The following is a 20,310-nucleotide window of genomic DNA, read 5'->3' as shown; positions in this document are numbered from 1 at the left end:
TCAATCTTCTGGTTGAAGCTTCAGAGTTCTTCATGATACATGTCTTTTTTTGGACCATTTTTATATATACTTTGCATGTAGAAGCAACAAGCGGTAAAATATCTTTTTTTTTTCTATACATGCCTTTAATCTTTTTGTGTTAGTTGATTTGGTTTTGTGCTCTATGCAAAATATGAGATATGAGAATGATGATATGGTAATGGGATGCCAATTTTCCAGGGTTAGTTGGGCTTAGTTTCATCTCATGAGGGTCAGCATCAAACAGGAAACAGTCAGATGTATGGAACCTCACTCCAGAGCGAATCTTTGAATGCATGATCTCAAGGGTCCTTTTCTCTATTCCGTTTTAGCTCTGTCCTTTTATGATTCTACACATTTTAAAGGTAGAATGTTTTCCATGAGAGACGTGACCAGTCTCAATGTCAATTTTACATGAAATTTGGTCATTACAAGTTTGGTTCAGTTTCCGTGTTCCATCACTCAATATAATAGTTTGCATAATTAGGTTTTGGTTTTAATGTTTTGTAGTTTTAATGGTAGTTCTATATTCTATAAATTTAGTTTTTTTTTTGTTTGGTTTATTAACTAAATTGGTGATTGTAATTTTATTTGTGTTTTTCATATAGTAGTTGCTCCAAAATATATGAAGTTATACGTACTAAAAGATAAATATATGAACTTATAAATACTAAAAGATAGTTTACTTGCAGGATATTAATAGTGTTGCAAATTTTATTAATTTAAGTAACACTTTTCAAGTCATAGGTTAATATTTAATTTTTTCTTTGTTTAAGAGTCACAGTTGAGAGTTTAAATCTTAATTAATAATTTTATTTGTTAATAAATTTCGATACGTTAAAAAATACATCATTTAAAGTCGTTGGGTCGTCGGAGACCTCTTTCGGCAAAGAATTATACCACAAAGCCCCAACTAGGTACTATCACTTATGGTAGTCTTCTTTGCTAGTAGAATGCCTCCCACGAGAAGAAAGAATAGTGGGATGCTCACGCTCTCGTTGGATGTGAGAGTCAGTTACAGTAAGGTAAATTAACGAGGGGAATAATTTGATTTAATCACAGAATCGAAGGGATGAGACATTAAGGAAGTTCCCGTAGCGGCGAAGCCTACTAGTAGTAGCCCGGCCATGTATTAAGATGGAATGTCCTTCAGGCAAGAAGAATAGACAGATAGACTGAGAACAGAGTGACAGTACGACGGATAGACTAACCAAGCAGGAGGGAGGGACGACATGAATTCTTGACTTACCGCATGAAGGAATACTGCGCGATAGCAAAGAGACAGCAAATCAAGCTCCTACCGCGCCAGAGAAGCGGGGGACGAACTCACTCCTCTATCTACCCATCTACAAAATGGGTTGGATGAGATCCTTCCGAATGGGACCCACTATTAGGAGAGAAGGCTTTTGCCTCAACTTTCTTTTTTACGCAAAGATCTTATTCAATTTCGAGTTAGATGAGCTTCTAAATTCATTGTTGTTTCTCACCTAGAAAGCAAATTTTCCCTCTCAATAGGAGAAGGCGTTTTAAGATAGATTTATTCACCTGGCCCCCTAACATCGGTTTTAATCTTTGGTACTGACCCCAGATCATCAATTGACTATTCAGTAGAGGAAATATCGCCTTACGAGCCTTAACAGCCGAAATAACCCGACATAAGGTTCTTCTTCTTGTGCATCGGCCTTTGGAAGGCAATTCACCCTACTCTAGAAAGAGCTTCCCAGTGATACTAGAGCATCAAAAGAAAAATGATCCGGTATTCTTCGCTCATCAAACAGCGGTGAAACTCGCCATTCTCCGCTTTCAAGTCAAGCTTGTCAAGAGAATCTTTCAGGATGTGCTTTGGGTACCTGTTCTGATGATCCTCATTCTCATCTGGCAGAAACAACAAGTGAATTATAGGTCGAGCTGGCATAGGCGGAAATTGGAAGCTTGAGCCTGTAATAAGACTTTGTCAGGTGAAGACAACTCGGAAGGATAGGATGATCGACAAGGAAAATATCTGTTCAGTGAAAGCAGCAACGTCCTACAAAGGGAATGATATAAGTCACAAGTAATGTGGCGAAAGATAGGACTCCCCGGTTCTGGAGGTTGGAGATATCTTGAAAATGACATTCCCTGCTGAAGGCTCGTCTTCTTCCTCGAGCACTTGTACCTTGCTTGAAGGTATATAGGGGAACTGAACCCCTCCAAGTGCCTTTCTTCTATGCCCCCCTATGCTCACTTAAAGGCGTCTTGTCTCATGATTGATAGTGGGACAATATATTTGATCAAGATTCACTAGACATTTGACTTATCTTTCTTATCTTTCCATTATATCTATATTTTTTTCCAACATTTTAAATCAGCATAATTCATTTATAAAAATAAAAATAAAAATAATAAATTATAAAAAAAAACCATAAAAAAAACTTCCGTGCAAAGCACGGGTATATGGCTAGTAATCAACTAATCATATTAAATATTTACAAATTTTGTTTTACTTAGTTTAGATATGGTTGAAGTTTTATCTCAATAATTTTAAAAAAAGATAGATAAAATCGTGGGAGCAAGATAAGGGTGGAATCAATTATGATTACTTAGTGTAGATGGAAATGAGCGATTCCCACTTACGAGGGAATATGATTCCCATTAATAAGTTCAATTTGCTTAAATGCATTCTCATTTCCATTCCATGCAAAATTATTAATGTTGATGATATCATTAATTATTTTGCATCTCAAAATGTTAAAAAAAAAACCGTTTCTTATGAAAATTATGTATTTTATTTTGCAAGTGATACTATAAAAGACGATGATTTTTAGAAGAATTTTATATGATAGACGATACAATAATAGAATTGTGATTCAAATGGAAAAACAACTGTTATTTGAAAAACAATTTTTGAAAGATTTTATTACGCACACAATTTTTATTATTAAATATGATCCTTATTTTTTATTTTACCTATTTTATCCAGACTCTATAAATTTTTAGAAGCGTCCCTATATATATTAGACCAATTTTTTTTTTTAAAAATATATATAAATAATTTGTAGAATTTAAAAACTATTCTACAAATATAAAAATATTTGATAAAAACCATAAAACTTTTTTTTTTGGGAAATAACCATAAAAATTTTAGTTTGTAAATGCATTGATATACCATTAGGTATATCTACCGAATAAGTTTTTTCTTTAATGAAAAATACAATTAAATCTTTTTATTTTAATATATTAAAAGAAAAACATTTTGAAAATTCTATTATTAGCATTAGCTGCCAATACAAACCGTGTGAATGTCATACAACTCATCCACCGAATGGCTCGTGGATTACCATAACACGTGGCTTTCTCTAGTTTAAATATCAATAAATGATATTCGCTTCATATTAGCACCCTTAAATTTAATAAGTTTTATTTATTGGTATTCTAAAATAAAATATTATATATTTATAGTTGGTTTTAAAAACCTATAGTTGGTTTTAAAAACCTATCACATACTAATAGTTGGTTCATTTGGACCTCCTGCACATAAAATCGTTGATCGTCATCTTTGATAGATGAGTGGCATACAGAACGAACTCACGCGCTTTTCTTTTTTTCTATAACACGCATATGCCATCTCATATGTTAAATGTATCAGATCAACGATTTTGTGTGCAGGATGTCTGGATAAACTAACTATATGTGTGTGATAGATTTTTGAAACCAATTATAAGTGTGTTTGATAGGTTTTGAAAACTAACTATAAATATGTGTTAGATTATTTTAAAAATTTAGAATGTCAATAGATTAAATTTACTAAGTTTAAGGGTGTAAATAAGTATTAAACCAATGTTATTTTACGCAACAAAAATTAAAAATGACGAAATTAAGAAATTGAGTTTTTCACAATATAAAAATTATTTATTACCATAATTTGTCAGCACATCTAGGAATTGCAAACACATGTCATAATTCGGTGGTTTTTATCTGGTTAGTGACTGACTGGCGAGATAAATTTGAAAGTGACTATTAGATTATAAGAGATGAATTTGACCAATCTTGGATATATAAATTTTCAAAAAGGGCAGTATCAGTAATGATTTTTTTTTAGAACATACTAATTTTATTTGTAAATTTTAAGTGAAAATATCGTGTAAATATATAAAGGTGTTTTGTTTATCTACTTTTCAACTTTTATTTGCATTTTTACATTCAAATTGAGAGTTTTAGGTGTTTTGGTTAGAAACCTCATGTTTGTCTTTTCTATATGAAAAATAGTTTTTTATAAAAATAGAAATCACTGTTTTTTGGAAAAACAGTATTTTCAAACAACAAATAAGTCAAACAGGCTCATAGTTAGAGGTGGCAATTTGCGTGTTCGTGTTGTGTCAATTTTCATGTTTGTGTCAAAACACTAAACACAAACACGAAACGAAAAAAGTTTCGTGTCAAAAATCCAAACACAAACACAACCTGCCAGAAACACGGAAACACGACACGAAAATATCAAAAGTAAAATAGAAACGTGTCAATTTAATGTGACCCAACTTGTTTCACACAACACGGCACGACACGACACGACATGACACGACACGAAAAATACAATTTACATATAAAATAAAACCATTCAATCTCCACAATTTATATATCCATAAAAATTCATCAAACACAAGCTAACACAAATGAAAAATATCAAATTTTAACATCCATGAAATAAAATACTAAAGTAAATATATCAATCCACTTGAATCGAACTTGAAGCAGAAGCCATTGTAGTAGAAATATCATCATTTGCATCATCGTCGTTGTCCACGATATCTTCAACCAATTCATCTTTATTTAATTCTGAAAATTATTACAAAAGTTAAAAGCATTAGAAAATTACTTATCAAAATGAAAAGAGACAAAGATATGTTAAATCTTACCTTGGTCACCAAATAACCAATCTCGTGTACAAATCAAGGCTTCAACAGTGTCGCGGTTGAGTGTACTTCTATATTGATATAACACTCTTCCTCCTATACTAAACGCACTCTCTGATGCAACTGTCGAGACCGGAATGGCTAACACATCACGAGCCATTGCTGCAACTTTAGGATAGTGAAATGGGTTAGCCTTCCAATACGAAAGCACATCAAAATCACTAATTTCCAATCTTGGCCCATCCAAATATTGATCCAACTGTGATCTTTGCTCAGAAGCCTCCTTATTGTCAAAAAAGTTCTACAAAAAGAAGAATTTTTTTAGCATAACATATATTATGGAAAACAAGCTAATTAAAAGAGTACAAGGCCTGTAAAACAATAAAATTACCTTCAAAACATTTTTCTTCTTTATAGAAAGAAACGTATCTCGCATTTCTTGAGTATGACTTTTCTCCGATGCTTTTGAACTGCTTATTGTCCTAGATGCAACATTTGCATTTGAATAGCAATTAAAAAGAGTGTACAACTTGTTTTTCAAACTCCTTATCTCATAATCCGCATCAATATCATACGCTTCTTTATAACACCATTCAACAAAATTTAACTTGTAACATGGATCTAGAATAACCGCAATTGCTAAAATGTCACTAAAGGATTTCCAATATTTATTGAACTTTGCATACATTCGACTAACCATTTCTTTCTTGTATGTATCATCACTCTTCATCTCTTGCAACAAGGTCACATAAATGGTAAAGACTCATTGGTCCTCGAAAATACAAGAGTAAGATCATAGAAATGTGACAAAAGCTCACATATTTTCTCTAACTTATCCCATTCATCCCTATTCGGACAGTCAAAAGCATAAATGTACGACGATAATAAAGGGCATTATCTAGCATAATAAAAGTCGAGTTCCATTTAGTAGGCACATCTTGTCTCAAACCCTTCTTGGAATCAAGATTATAGTTAGAAACACACTCATAAAACTTTTGCTTCCTAACTTGAGAACCTTTCACATACTTGACACTATCTCGAATTTTTTGAATAGCAGAATCAACTTCCTTTAAACCATCTTGTACAATCAAATTGAGAATATGAGCACAACAACGAATGTGAAAAAAATCACCATCACACAAAAGAGCATCTCTTAAGGTCAATTGAGTTATTAACATCTGAACACAAACATCATTGGCACTAGCATTACCTAATGTAATTGAAAATATCTTCTTATCTATACCCCACTCTGACAAGAAAGAGCCAATTTTCTCAAATAAACAAATACCAGTATGAGGTGGTGGTATGAAAGAGAAGTTCATAATTCTTTTTTGCATTTTCCAATCTTTATCTATAAAGTGAGCAGTTAAAGAAATATACCCATCAGTAGTTAAAGAACTCCAACAATCACTTGTTAAACTAATTCTATCCGAAGTTTCATTCAACAAAGTTTTCATCCTAGATTTCTCTCTTTTATACAACTTAAGACAGTCGGATTTGCAAGTATTTCTAGTGACAAGCTTTAAATCTTCACGACAATAATGGAAAGCAGCCCCAATTCCATCCCACTCAACAAATTGAAAAGGTAAATTATGCTTTATAGCAGCCATATTCAAAATCTCTCTAAACTTTTCATGATCAAATTGACCACCTAATTGCATAGACGTAGAGCTAATATGTCGGGATATAATTAACTGACCTATATTTTTAGTGTCTCTTCTTAGACAAGTTTCATTATGTCGAAGTATATTTCCAGTTCCATATTTGGTTGGTTCAATATAAAGAGCTCCACATCTCTTACATTTGCCCTTCACACTACCTCAAAGGCGAACTGACTTTGTCAAAATGAAAAGAGTCAATTTCACAATTGTGAACTACCTATTCTACATCTTTGTTTAATATGATATGCTTCTTATAGGAATTTGACAATTGATTTTGCTCATTTCAGTAGAAGTATGTCCATAGAATTTGTTATTTGTTTGATCTTGTGGAATGACCAATGGAAAAAAGTTGCAAGTACCATGACAGATGTGGGTGGTGAATTGAAGTTTCTCCGGGTTTCAACAAAATTCAAGTTAGAGAGGTTAAAAGAGAGAATTTACACTTCTATAGGTATTGATTCAACCTCATTTGACCTATGTATGTCCATGCAAGCAAAAGATGGTCCAAACAAAGATCTTTAAAAAGTAGTATCTATTGTTGATCTCAATGATGTACGATGCTTCATAAAGTATTGTTGGAAGAATCTGGCCGATGTGATCTCATTATATGTTGAATTAATATCGCGAATAATAGATGCACAAATACCGCAATGTTTTAAGGAAGGGAATGTTGAGACAAGTAACCCCTCTAAAGACAATACACATCCAAACCATATGTCAGATCAATCAATTAATGGAATGACACATGAAGATATATGAGGTACTTATAACGCCAAACATGATGATGTTGGAGATACATTTGTCCCTGAAACACAACCAATTGACAAAGTTGTTCCTGAAACAAATGCACGAGTTGACTATGTCCCATCAAGTATCTATGAGACAAGAGACAGAAAAAGAAGGACTTATCAATTTTGGTGACTTCCAAAGATCCATGATGCACCTGTGATTCCTATTGTATCTAAAGCATCAACAATGGTGATCGATTTAAAGGTGCGTGATATATTTTTAAACAAATGAGAATTGCAATGCACTTATGAGAAAAATATGAATGGAAGGTCTACAAATCCAACAATTATTTGCATGAAGTTTAATGTACTCATGATGTATGTAACTGGCGGGTTAAAGCTATCGTGTACCAATAAGGAGCTTTAGGCGAAACTTTTGAGCCCATCATTGAAGGAAATTAATAGTTAAAGCATTAAAGAGCTTTGACACAAGCCAGATGGGACATCTTATATCACATCGAATTAAGGTTTGTACACATGTACTAATAGGGAGCTTTAGGCATAAAGCATAACTACATCTACACGTGGACTAATAACAAAGCCGGATTCCAAAGATATGCTCCTAATTCCGATATCACGCCATAAAATACGGAGAAGGGAAAGACTTATGAAGCATAACTCAATGAGCCATTTGGAAAGACTACTCAATAATAGGTACATCCTAATTATCTATAAATAGTTATTCTCGAGAAGGGACGTAATCACATACTTAAACACTCTTACCATTTGCTTTCTCCAAGTAAACTATTGACTTACCTTTGTTCATTTTGTTCAAGTGCTTCAAATTAAACCTATTGGTTGCATTATGTAGATTTACAAACATAAAATAGTTTTCAAAACACATATTTACTGTTTGCATAAAAATTCCCAATTTTTGGGAAGGATCAAATAACAGAAACAGCAGAAATTGAAGATGGTTCAATTCAATGTATGAGCTTGAAGAGGTAGATCTTTCCTTCCGCTTACTACAAAGTCAAAAATGGAGTGATGACTGAAGTCTGGAGGAAAGGAGACCAATCAAAAGACGTATGTCCATGATTTTTCCCACATATTTGTTTCCTCTTTGCAATTTCAATTCCTCGGAATTTCATGGATTCTTCACTCGCAGCAACAAAACTCGAATACTATGACGATATGTGGAAACTCCAATCAGAAGCCGCCGTCATCTCCTTCTCCAAGGTTTTCCATTTTACTAATTTGTACTCGCTTCTTTAACCTCTAAATTGTGTTATTCCGATCAAAATCTCACTATTGGATTACTTCTTCTTTTGATTTGAAAGGGAGATGATGGTAAACATGCTTTGATATTGGACTCCACAATTTTTCATCCTCAAGGAGGAGGCCAGCCGGCGGATACAGGATTCATTACTGGTGATTCCAATTTCAAATTCATTGTTCGAGATGTTCGATCCAAGGACGGAGTTGTGCGATTTTCTACTTCTTTCGTGCTTTTTCCCTTCCTTTTCTTCCTTGTTTTATTTCTTAATATGATTGGGGATTTCTAGGTTTATCATTATGGACTTACAGAGGAGAATTCTGCTTCTGAAATTGAGCGAGGAAGGAATGTTCTGCTACATGTTGATGCGGATAGACGCAAGCTGAACTCCAGGTGATTACTTATCTATGAAATTGTGTTGCTCCACACATTGATCTTCTTGCTTAATGTTTTTAAAAGTCTATGATATATTTGCATTTATTGGAGATCATGTAAGTACTTAAGATGATCTCCTCCTTATCAATCCTATGGGGTTCATGTCTTGTTCGTGGATCATATGTAATGTATTACCTATGTCGAGGGCGAATGTATTTATACGGGAGGATATAGAAATAATTTTAAATATTTACGTCATTTTTTGAGTTAGCAGATTAATCTTGACTGATTCCAAAATTTGAGCTAATTTCATTTGTGTTTGTATCGAGGCATATGTAATTTTACTATCTTTGACCTAAAACCTATTTAATAAATCTCTAACCCGCTAATTTCGTATTGTGTTGAGTAACTTGCAATTTTACTATATGTCAGAGAATACATAGAAATATGATAGTTTCATGTTGTGTTCACGGGTCACGTGTAATTCTAATACCTCTGTTAAGATTACATTTGAAAATATGAAGGATGGTAATGATACATGTGCCAATTCAACTCTAATTCGATACAAAAATTTGCTTGTCAGTTTCAGGTGAACCCGAGAATGACTCATTAGTCATTGCCCATTTAATATAACACTACAACAACAACAACAAAGCCTTAGTCCCGAAATGATTCGGGGTCGGGTAACATGAACCATCATATAAAACCGTGAAATCAAGTCGTGTCAGCGACACAAATTCGCTCCCTCCACTCCGTCCTATCCACTGCCATATTTTCCTCGATTCCCAGTAAACTCATATCACTCTCGATCACCCTCCTCCAAGTTTGCTTAGGTCTTCCCCTACCCCTCACCACTACATCCCTTTGCCACTCTTCGATCCTCCTAACCGGGGCATCAAGCGCACTACGTCTCACATGGCCAAACCACCTTAGTCGGTTTTCTCTCATTTTATTCTCAATAGATGTAACACCTACTTTTGTCCTAATTATTTCATTACTCACCCGATCCTTTCTCGTGTGACCACACATCCATCTCAACATACGCATCTCCGCCACAGACATCTTATGGATGTGACAGTGTTTCACTGTCCAACACTCCGTACCATATAACAATGCTGGTCTGATTGTCGTGCGGTAGAATTTTCCCTTCAATCTATTAGGCATGCCGGGGGGTCACAAAGGAAACCCGTAGCACTCTTCCACTTAGACCAACCAGATTTAATCCTATAAGCAACATCTCCATCTACTTCTCCATCCGTTTGGATAATAGATCCTAAATACCGGAAGCAATCCGATGCCTGAACAACTCTCCCATCTAGGGTGATTGTCCCTACCTCCCTACTCCTATGGCCGCTAAACTTACACTCCAAATATTCTGTCTTACTTCGGCTCAACTTAAAGCCTCTAGATTGTAGAGTTTGTCTCCATAGTTCCAACTTCCTCTCCACTCCTTCTTTCGTCTCATCAACCAACACAATATCATCTGCAAACAACATGCACCATGGTATACCATCTTGAAGTGAACTTGTTAGTTCATCCATAACGATGGCAAAAAGAAATGGGCTTAGTGCGGAACCTTGATGCACTCCAATCGTAATAGGGAACTCTTCAGTCTTTCCAACACTAGTACGTACACTTGTGCATGCTCCCTCATACATGTCCTTTATGATGTCAATATATTTCCGCGAAATGCCTTTCCTTATCAAGGCCCACCAAAGTTCTTCCTTTGGTACCTTATCATATGCTTTCTCCAAGTCAATGATTATTTCGATAGTGCTCCATTAATTGTCTCATTAGATGGATGGCTTCCATAGTTGATCTTCCCGGCATAAAGCCAAACTGGTTTTCCGAGATCTTCACCGTCCTCCTTAGCCTTTCGATCACTCGCTCCCAAAGTTTCATAGTGTGACTCATTAAATTTGTGTTGGGTTCGTGTCGTGTTGACGGGTTGCCTATACATTTGCCACCCATTATAAATATTACTCTAAGCCAACTGTATGTTGAACTTTTACAACAAAATAAACTACTGGTGATGTATATTAGTGTGATCTTTATAGTATAAATTAAACTTCTGCATTTGAGATGGTGCTATTCTGAGTTGGACCTGATTTTTTGAACGTTCATCTCTTATTTTCACTTAATCTTTCCTTGTTCAGGTTGCATTCAGCTGGGCATTTAATTGATGGGTGCTTACTAAATGTGGGATTAGATCATTTGCAGGCAGGAAAAGGCTACCATTTTCCTGATGGGTATGTTTTGGCCCTCCTTTAGATTGTAAGTTTTTTTTGGTATTCTGTGGCTGTTAACTCATAATCTTCATGTTCAATGGCATGGATGTTGTTTCTTCTTTTGCAATGATCCTTGTTGAGATTAAATAATCAGATTTCAGCATAACAGTCCTGAAAATGAATAAAAGGCTAAAAACCATTTGATTTATATTCTTTTGCTTGGGTTTGGGGGTAAAATATTTGAGTGCTAAAAGCCGATTGTTCCCTGAAAAAGACGGATTAACTCCTTAAACTTGTTTAAAGAGACCTATTAACTTTCTAAATTTCTTTAAAGTGAACTATTGGCTTCCTAGCTTACTTAAAGTGTTATGAGTTTCAACTTGTTCAAATCTCCACTTACTCTACCATATAGAACTTAGGGGGTTAACCAAGTCAATTTAAGTAATTTCAAGAGGCTAATCTAATCTGTAGTTTTCAAAGTTGGAACGGTCATTAGAATTTTCTGGACAAGTTTCGTAAATGTTATGTGAATTTTGATGGTTATGAGATGAGGCTTTTGCATAATTTATTTTGACAGGCCGTTTGTTGAATACAAAGGCACTATTTCTCCAAGTGAATTGCAAAGCAAGCAAAAAGAAATAGAGATAGAAGCAAATGCATTAATATCTAGAGGGGGCATAGTAAGTTCCACTCATTTTTTTTCACTATGCCTGGCAAATATGTACAGGCACTGTTTTGTTATAAGTCTTCTCTTTATTTCATTCAGGTTTCTGTTGCTGTATTGCCATATGAGGAAGCTTCTAATTTGTGCGGTGGTTCTCTCCCTGACTATATTTCCAAGGTCCTGATTCGAAGCTTTCACCTATTTTAAAAATGGGAATAAGTTCAAATTTGCCCCTAAAGATTATTAGGGAAGATAATTGGCCTAATACATCACCGGCTCCTGAACTTGTCCATAAAAGTAGATTGACTTCTTGAACTTTGTTAGTGTCACACCAGCTACCTAAACTTGCTTATTTCGTACACCAACTCTCTAAACTTGCCCATAAAAGTAGATTAGCTCCTTGCACTTTCCAAATGTCTCACCAACTTCTTGAACTTGCTTATTCCGTAACAAATAAATACAAAAACAAGAATACTAACTTTCGATCCTCATCCGGTCGATCTCTCAAACCTGCAACACTAACTCTTGTAATAGGTTGAAAGGTAGGAGAAAGGAAAAAATTAATTCTCGAATAGATGAACATGTATTTTTAGAATTTAGATTTAATAAGTTTTTGTGTTTAGTTGTTACGGAATAAGCAAGTTTAGAGAGCTAGTGAGACACTTGCAAAGTTCATGGAGCAAATCTTCTTTTACGAACAAGTTTAGGGAGCTGTGATACGAAATAAGCAAGTTTAAAGAGCTGGTGAGACACTAACAAAATTCAAAGAGCCAATCTATTTTTATAGACAAATTCAGGGAGCTGGTAATGTATTACAACAAGATAATTTATCCTTATCATATGAAAATGATCTAATGTTATTCTTATCATATGTTCTCTCCCTCACTATATTACCAGTGGAGTCTCTTAATAAAGGGTCAATTTGTTCTCTGAAATTGATTAATAGTTTCAATTTAATTCAAAATCAAGTTTGAGCATAAATTTGGCATTTTAACTTGGTATTTGAAAATGATATGTTTCATTATGAGGAAGTGACACGAGTGCTACATATTATTTTTGGCTGATTCAGACTCTTAAGGATGAAATTAATACCCAAACTTGATTTCAGACTTAATTGATTCTACAGGCCAACTTTATGGTCAAGTTGACCCTCTATCCATCAAATTTCAGTTTCTTTAGGTATTGACTTCACTTGTGCCTGTGTTGTGGTATATAGATTTTTCATTAGCCTTTGTTTGCATATCTTTCAGGGAAGCACTCCCCGTATTGTGAAGTTAGGAGACTTTCCTGGATGTCCTTGTGGTGGTACCCATGTTTCTGACATTTCAGAGATTAAGAGTATAAAGGTAATAAATACTATTGCAAGTTGCTTTCTTTTGGGAGACTTTTTAGTCCGAACAAATCATGAGGTGACACGACAGTGGTGATATTGACGTGTCATCTCTTGAATAGTTCAGAATTAATGAGTTGGTTGTGGATTATTATTATAGAAGTAGTGTATTTGTGATGATTGTATTTCTTCTTCATCATTAGCTATTATTGGGATAAAGGGTCAATATAGTGCTTAAACTTGGCTTGCAAGATTAATTTGTTCTCAAATAAATTTTAGGTATCAATTTGATCCTTTTAACTTAGGGCGGTTTGGTTTAGGTGTTGTTGCTATTTGCTGTTGGAAAAATAGGGATTTCTTACCGTTTGAAAAAGTTGTTTTTCATGTATAAAAGACCCACAGTAGTTCTCTAACCAAACACTTACGGGATGTTTGTTAGATAGGATATATGAGGTGACAGGGATAAAAAAAACAAGATAGCTTATTTCATGTTTGTTTGGGAGATAGGAGGGTGAGACAAAGGGAGAGATAAACCTCTTATCCCACTAAAGTTATACCTAGGGGGTGAAATAAGACATGTGGATAACTTTTTTGGATGAAAAAGTCAAGTTTGTCCCTTAAATTTTATTATTTATTCTATTTATTGTGTTTTGAAAATTTAGTAGAGTGTTTCAAATATTTCACAAGTTATTTTTAATCTTCGAATTTTTGAAAACTTAAGTTTGTCCATATATTATTGTAGTATCAATTTGGAACGAAATTAATTTAATTTAATTTATCATCTTAAATATATTAGTTGTTCCATTTTTTGTATTTTGAAAATTTAATACAGTATTCCAAATATTATCGGGTAAATTACACCCATGGCCACTGAACTTTACCTATTTTCACATTATGGCCACTGAACTTCATTTCTTCCCGGTATGGCCTCTGAATTTTACACTTTTTAATACCGGTGGCCACTTAACGTCTCAAAACGACCGTTTACGGTTAAAAATAAAAAATCGAAAGAGTTAATGATATTCTAAGGAACTTTAATTCTTGAAATTTTTCGTTTTGAGGTCATTTGGGTGTTGTTTGGTTAGGAGAGAGAAAATGAATTTTTAGAGAGAGAAAGCTCCAAAAAATGTGATTTTCGAAAATAAAAAATGTGGTTTCATGGTAAATGTCGTTCTGAACAACTTTAATTCTTGAATATTTTCATTTTGAGGTCGTTAACGATCGTTAACGGTCATTTTGAGAAGTTAGTTAAAATTGAGTGGCTACCGGTGTTAAAAAGTGTAAAGTTCAATGGCCATACCGGGAAGAAATGAAGTTCAGTGGCCATAATGTGAAAATGGGTAAAGTTCAGTGGCCATGGGTGTAGTTTACCCAAATATTATCAAGTTAGGATGATATATTAAATTTAATTAATTTCATTCTACATTGATACTATAATAATATGAGTTTATTTAAATTTGGATAAGGGTAATATAGTAAAATGAATCATTTTATCCCTATTTCTATCCTACATACCAAACGCGAGATAGTAAGTCCTTCTATCTTATTTTTATCTTATCTCAATCTTTTATCTTTATCCGTACCCCAACCTTTATCTCTATCCATATTCCCGTAGACCCCTTTAAAACTTTCCTTTTTAATATGAAAAGGTAAACATGAGGACAACATGGAGTAAACAAATACCCCCTTAGTATTTGTTGGTTAAATTAGCACGAAACAACACTTGTTAACATTCTAATTAACATGTGTTAAAAAACTCACCAATTATATGATAATATGTTAACATTCTAATTAACATGTGTTAAAAAACTCACCAATTATATGATAATACATGTAATTTTGAACTAGTTCAGTGCAAGTGTCAAGTTGAAGAACTAATTTATGCCTAATGTTCATTTGCAGAAATTGACCCTGAGCTACTAGTACTAATTATAGGTTGGCATATATCATTTTGAACTAACTTTACTCTAAATGTTAAGTTGAAAGACCAAATTAATAATACCTAAAGTTATTGTGATGTTAGATTAATTTGATGATTTTCATCCATTGTTTGTTATTGCTGTTGACTTTGGCTGTTTTGCGACGTAAATTGGACGTTTTTCAGGTCTCCCAAATCCGGACAAAGAAAGGAATTACTAAAGTCTCTTACACAGTTGGAGCATAATGTTTTGTGATAAATTGAGTCGAAATTGTTAGTAGACTTATTCATGGGCTGGATCATGCCGAACCTAATTGGATTTTACATTAAATTATTTTATCTAAGTTCAACTCGGTCCGTATTATATTTACATTGGACGCAGTCCAAACTGGGTCAATGAAAGAAAACTGATTCCCACAAATATATATTTATATAGTGTTGTATAGTTTTAGCTATTGAAGCTGTTATAATCACATACACAGTGTCTGGCTAGCACGATAAACATAAAACTTGGTTAAAAGTAAATGGCTAGTTTTATTTGCATGTGATATGGGCCCTGTTTGGGAATTAGTTGTTAGCTGATTACATTAGCTGTTAGCTGATTACATTAGCTGATTTGACTAGCTGTTTGTGTAGATCTGTTTGGTAAAAATTAGCTGATTGATAATAGCGGTTTGTGCAAAAAGACGAATAAGGGCATTACTTTTTTTAATACATAAAAGTATACATAAAATAATTAGGGTTAAAGAAGTCCATTAATTTTAAATATTGCAAAACGCTAATTGAAAAAGCTCCTAAAATGAGCTTTTTCTAAATTAGCGTTTTCATCCCAAAACTCTCTCCCAAATCTCTCTAAATCAAACACTCCAATCAGTGGTTTCAGTGGTCAAACCGTTAAAGTTGGTCAAAACTGTTCTTTTTATCCCAAAACGCTCTTTACTAAACAGGGCCATGATGTTTTTTTTTTTTTATCAAATTATATATGTATGTATGAATTGTTTAGGGAGGAAAGTAATGAAGCTTTTATTTGGCTTAATACATCAAAACCTCCTCAACTTGTCCAAAAAAATTTGTTTGACCTCATAAATTTATATGGTATCTTGTTAAGCCCTCAATTTTTTTAAACTAACATATTAGCCACATAAATTTGTTTAAAGTGATCTATTGGTTCCCTGAACTTACTTAAATTGATTTGTTTGCCCTCTGAATTTGTTTAAAGTTATATGCATTGCAATTTGTCTAAATTAAAAAAAAAAAAAAAATCAAAACTTCAAAATTAAAGACCTAATTTGTGATTCTAAGTCTTTAAAACAAATTAATTTTCTATTCTATACATTTTTTTGTGGCGTTTTTATATATTTAAGGACTTAATAATAACACTTTAAACAAATTTAGAGGTTAATGAAATACCATGTAAGTTTAGGGGTCAATCAAGTTCTTTTTGACAAATTCATAGGGCAACTTATGTATTAAGCCTTGAATGAGAAGAATGATAAGTGAAAATTGTATCATGATAAGTGAAAATTGTATCTCTAGTTTAAAGGTAAATGAGTCTTTTAATTTTTGATCTTACTTCTTTGGGTAAATTATATTATTGCCACTGAATTTTATCTATTTTAATATTGTGACTATTGAATTTTAATTCTTAACAGTATGATTACCGAATTTTATATTTTTTTAATACCAGTAACTCAACATGTTAATCCAAGTTGAGAAGGACTTAGATGTATGAAGCCTAAAACTCTAGAACATGGTTAAATGTTATCAACTCTAAGCCTAAAAATCTAGAACATGGTTAAATGTTATCAACTCTAAGCCTAAAAATCGGGCTTAGCATTTGTAAAAGAAATATGACAAATTTGCAATTTGTCATGGACCCTAAATATTGTTGACAAAAATTACTTAAATAGCATGAGTTGGCACTTAGCTAGTGGATTATATGGTTGGTGAGTTGTATTGAATGGTAGGAAATAGGAAAATGTTTAAGATGTAAGGCAGTCCAATCCTTTGTGGGCCATTCAACTAAGAGGTAGCAAATGGTTGGATACTAGGTTACTAACTAATTATCCCTAAATCCTAAGGAATAATTAGTTGGAAAATAGTGGTTCTCATTTTCTTCATTAAATTAAATTGGGCATTTGGTCACTTGATTTTATATGAACTACAAAAAAAATAAAATGTCCCTACCCAATAATACAATAACTATGTAAGGGTGTTTTATAAATATATATATATATATATATATATATATATATATATATATATATATATATATATATATATATATATAGGGGTGTTAACAAGTCCAACTGGCGTCAAACTTGGATAGGTTCAGCTCGGCTTGTTAATATTTCGAACCTAATTTTAATCGCATTTTAATTAAATTCATCATATAGGTATAGAATAAGTAACATAAACATAAGTTCTTTATCCAGGTTTTGGGGTTTTCTTCCAACTTTTAGCCGGAAGATAAATCAATTCTTTACTTTTCTTTGGGTTTTTTTTATTGAATAATTTTTTTAATCAATCTATTGATATGGTAAGTTTGATAGTTTCTCTTTTATTTGAAGTTTTTTTTTTTTATTCTTTCTTGTACTTCTCATTATATATCTGGTTGTAGATTGTCTCCCAATTTAAGTGTTATCATATTTTCCTTTATGGAAAAACAACAGAGTTTTTTTCTACCATCATATAGATCTGACTCATTAAAAGACTATGAAGTTGTTCATAGAGAAAAGGCTCTAAAATTAATTCTGGGTGGAGTTTGTTTCCTGTCGTTATGTCAAAAAACAGTTTTAAGTACATTCTACCATTTACTCTATCACGATCTATAATAGTAAAGATACAGATTCAAGCTCATCTGATTTACTTATGGATTGTAATTTTTTAATTACTTATGTCATGTACTATTTTTTCTATGAATAAAACAAGTATCTTTTTCTTAAAAAAAATTGCAGTGTAATTTTTTTCCAATAACGTCTCTCAGTCTAAATATTAACTCGTACTATTTTTAATCACACATACATTCTCAATTCCAAGATTCAAAAACACAAATTTGATGGTGATGACGAGAAAGATGGACATGTAGGCCTGCGAAACCCGAGAAGTTCACATTTGCCACCATTTAGGGAAGTAGCCCAATAGCATTCATACCCACCTGGCCAAATCCATAAAGGCACAAGAGCACATCGGTTCTTGACCACATTACTCCATCCCTATAAATAAACAGACCACATTATTGGTAAGGTGATCCAGAATCTCTCACTCTCTTTAAAACTCTTTGTTAATTAATTGTTCAACCTTATTTCATCTATTGACTTGACCGTCAGAGTATCCACAGGAACCATTCCCAGCGTAGGAGGAGAACAAGCGGAAGGTGGCAGTCGAAAATCTCATAACTTTATTATTTGATGTGGTGAGCGTGGAGTACCATATGACTCCTTTTCTCGTTCTCAAAAGTCATATTTTCCACTGCAACTGTGTCAAGTATGGCGGATCAGAAATCAACCCTACCCCCCCCCCCCCCCCCCTCAATGGAAGTCCAACTTAGCCCCGTGGTATATTCGCCTAAGTTAGGCACTTGCTAATAGAGGCACGACTCGAACAAAAAAAGTGACAGGCCCTCTAAGTATCTCATTAACATGATCAAAAGCTTCCAAACAACTCAAGATATTCAAACGGTAGTCCAAATGAAGATCATCGATCAATAAAAAATCCTCAAAGAAAAATGTAGAAAGATTTGGGAATTCGTAAAAGCCTAGGCATCCGCACAACAGCAACCTTCCATGTCAACCCTCCCACCATCGTCCATCATGATATTAGTGGCGGTCCAGAAGCAGCCCCAATCTCGGCATTACACATTCTCAAGAAGAACTTGATAGGGGTCAAAACCCCCTATCTTTGGGTACGGTTTTAGGACGGTTTTTAGCGTTATTTCATGAATAAGCGAGCAATTCTCGCATTTATATGCTTTTGTGTGAGTTAGTTAGAAATTGGATATGTTCTATTTATTTTTCGTTGTTTAGGCTCGTTTTCTAGATATTTTAGGCAAATATGGCCAAATTGGCATGTACGTTAAATTTTCATTATCTTTTATAGCTAATTGATCCGCCAAAAGTCGCACCAAACGGAGTGTTTACTCAAAATAAGCGATTGGCGGGTCAATTTATCCTCGGAACTAATGTTATTTGGAGTTTTCGCGCATGTACAGGATAAAACAGGAACGAGTTCGGGTGAAAGTTGCGTTTCGGGACATCCAACAGTCGCGCAAGGTGTTCTGGGCAATCCCGCTCGTCGAAATGGCCTTTTTGGGGCCGGATCGGTGAGCTGGCACTGCCAGCCCGTCGAGCAGGCCTTTAAGGGGCCAGCTCATCAAGCAGGCTATGCCAGCTCGACCGAGCTGGCCCATCGAGCTGGCCCCTAGAGGCCAGCTTGGGCGAGCTGGAGGCCAGCTCACGACGAGCTGGCCTGCGCAGGCCAGCTCGCCGAGCTGCTCTGCGGGAATCAGTCAAAAGACTGATTCTCGGTCCCACAAAGCCACGATTGACCCCACAACTTTTCACCTGTAAAAGGATATGAATTAGGTCAGAAAGAGGGCTCGAACCGCGTCTATAAATAGGAATTTCCAATTGTAAATCCAATATCTTTTATCTTTGTAAAAACCTAAGCTCCCACCTTGAGAAATCCTCTCCACCTCCTCCATCTCCTTCAACCTCCATTGAAGACACCTTCGAAGCTCCGTTCATCGAGGATTGCTCAAGTTCCATCCTTAAGTCCTAGGAAGATGCCTGCATTGGTAGACAGGTTCCCTGAAAGAGATTTTTCTTCTTTTATATTCTGTCTAGCCTCTGATCCATGTTATGAATCCTAGGCTCATTGTATCTTCGTGACAATACTTTTCATCTTTAATATATGTTATAGTTTTATTTATTCAATTGTTCTATTGCTTAAATCTTTGTCTTACGCTTTGTCTGATTGGTTTAACTCATTCGATAATCCCAAAATTAAGTTGGCACATATTGCGAGATGAATCTGACCTAGTCAGTGCCTATAGGATTGACGACCCTATAGAAGATTAAGCCCAAATTGCTGAGCCTTAGAGCTAGTTTCGGCCTTACAAGGGAATCACGAACTAGGGACCTCAGGAGGATAGGTAGGGTTAATCACCTTGGACACAAGTGACTTAGATTAGGTTTTAATTCCGTTGTCTAAACAATCTATTCT

General features: G+C 34.3%; 1 protein-coding gene across 1 annotated transcript; it reads left to right on the top strand.

The window, feature by feature from the left end:
• The first annotated feature begins 8,157 nt into the window (after window positions 1-8,157).
• On the top strand, window positions 8,158-15,635 carry LOC136219955 (uncharacterized). The gene is made up of 8 exons (XM_066007570.1): window positions 8,158-8,535; window positions 8,637-8,780; window positions 8,862-8,965; window positions 11,104-11,196; window positions 11,753-11,855; window positions 11,942-12,016; window positions 13,090-13,185; window positions 15,274-15,635. Exons 1-8 carry the CDS (start codon window positions 8,446-8,448, stop codon window positions 15,331-15,333), a joined length of 765 nt encoding a protein of 254 aa, XP_065863642.1. The 5' UTR covers window positions 8,158-8,445; the 3' UTR covers window positions 15,334-15,635.
• Window positions 15,636-20,310: the final 4,675 nt, after the last annotated feature.

Source organism: Euphorbia lathyris, chromosome 2 (genome assembly GCF_963576675.1).
Source record: "Euphorbia lathyris chromosome 2, ddEupLath1.1, whole genome shotgun sequence".
In the NCBI taxonomy this organism is placed as follows: domain Eukaryota; kingdom Viridiplantae; phylum Streptophyta; class Magnoliopsida; order Malpighiales; family Euphorbiaceae; genus Euphorbia; species Euphorbia lathyris.
Note: the sequence above shows the minus strand (reverse complement) of the source record. Positions and strands in the feature narration are given on the sequence as shown.

What these genes read in the sequence shown, in the direction of transcription:
- LOC136219955 (XM_066007570.1), top strand. Translation starts at nt 8,446, where the DNA reads ATGGATTCTTCACTCGCAGCAACAAAACTCGAATACTATGACGATATG. An exon ending in CCGTCATCTCCTTCTCCAAG is followed by an intron (nt 8,536 to 8,636) that starts GTTTTCCATTTT and finishes TTGATTTGAAAG; the next exon opens with GGAGATGATGGTAAACATGC. An exon ending in AGACGCAAGCTGAACTCCAG is followed by an intron (nt 8,966 to 11,103) that starts GTGATTACTTAT and finishes TTCCTTGTTCAG; the next exon opens with GTTGCATTCAGCTGGGCATT.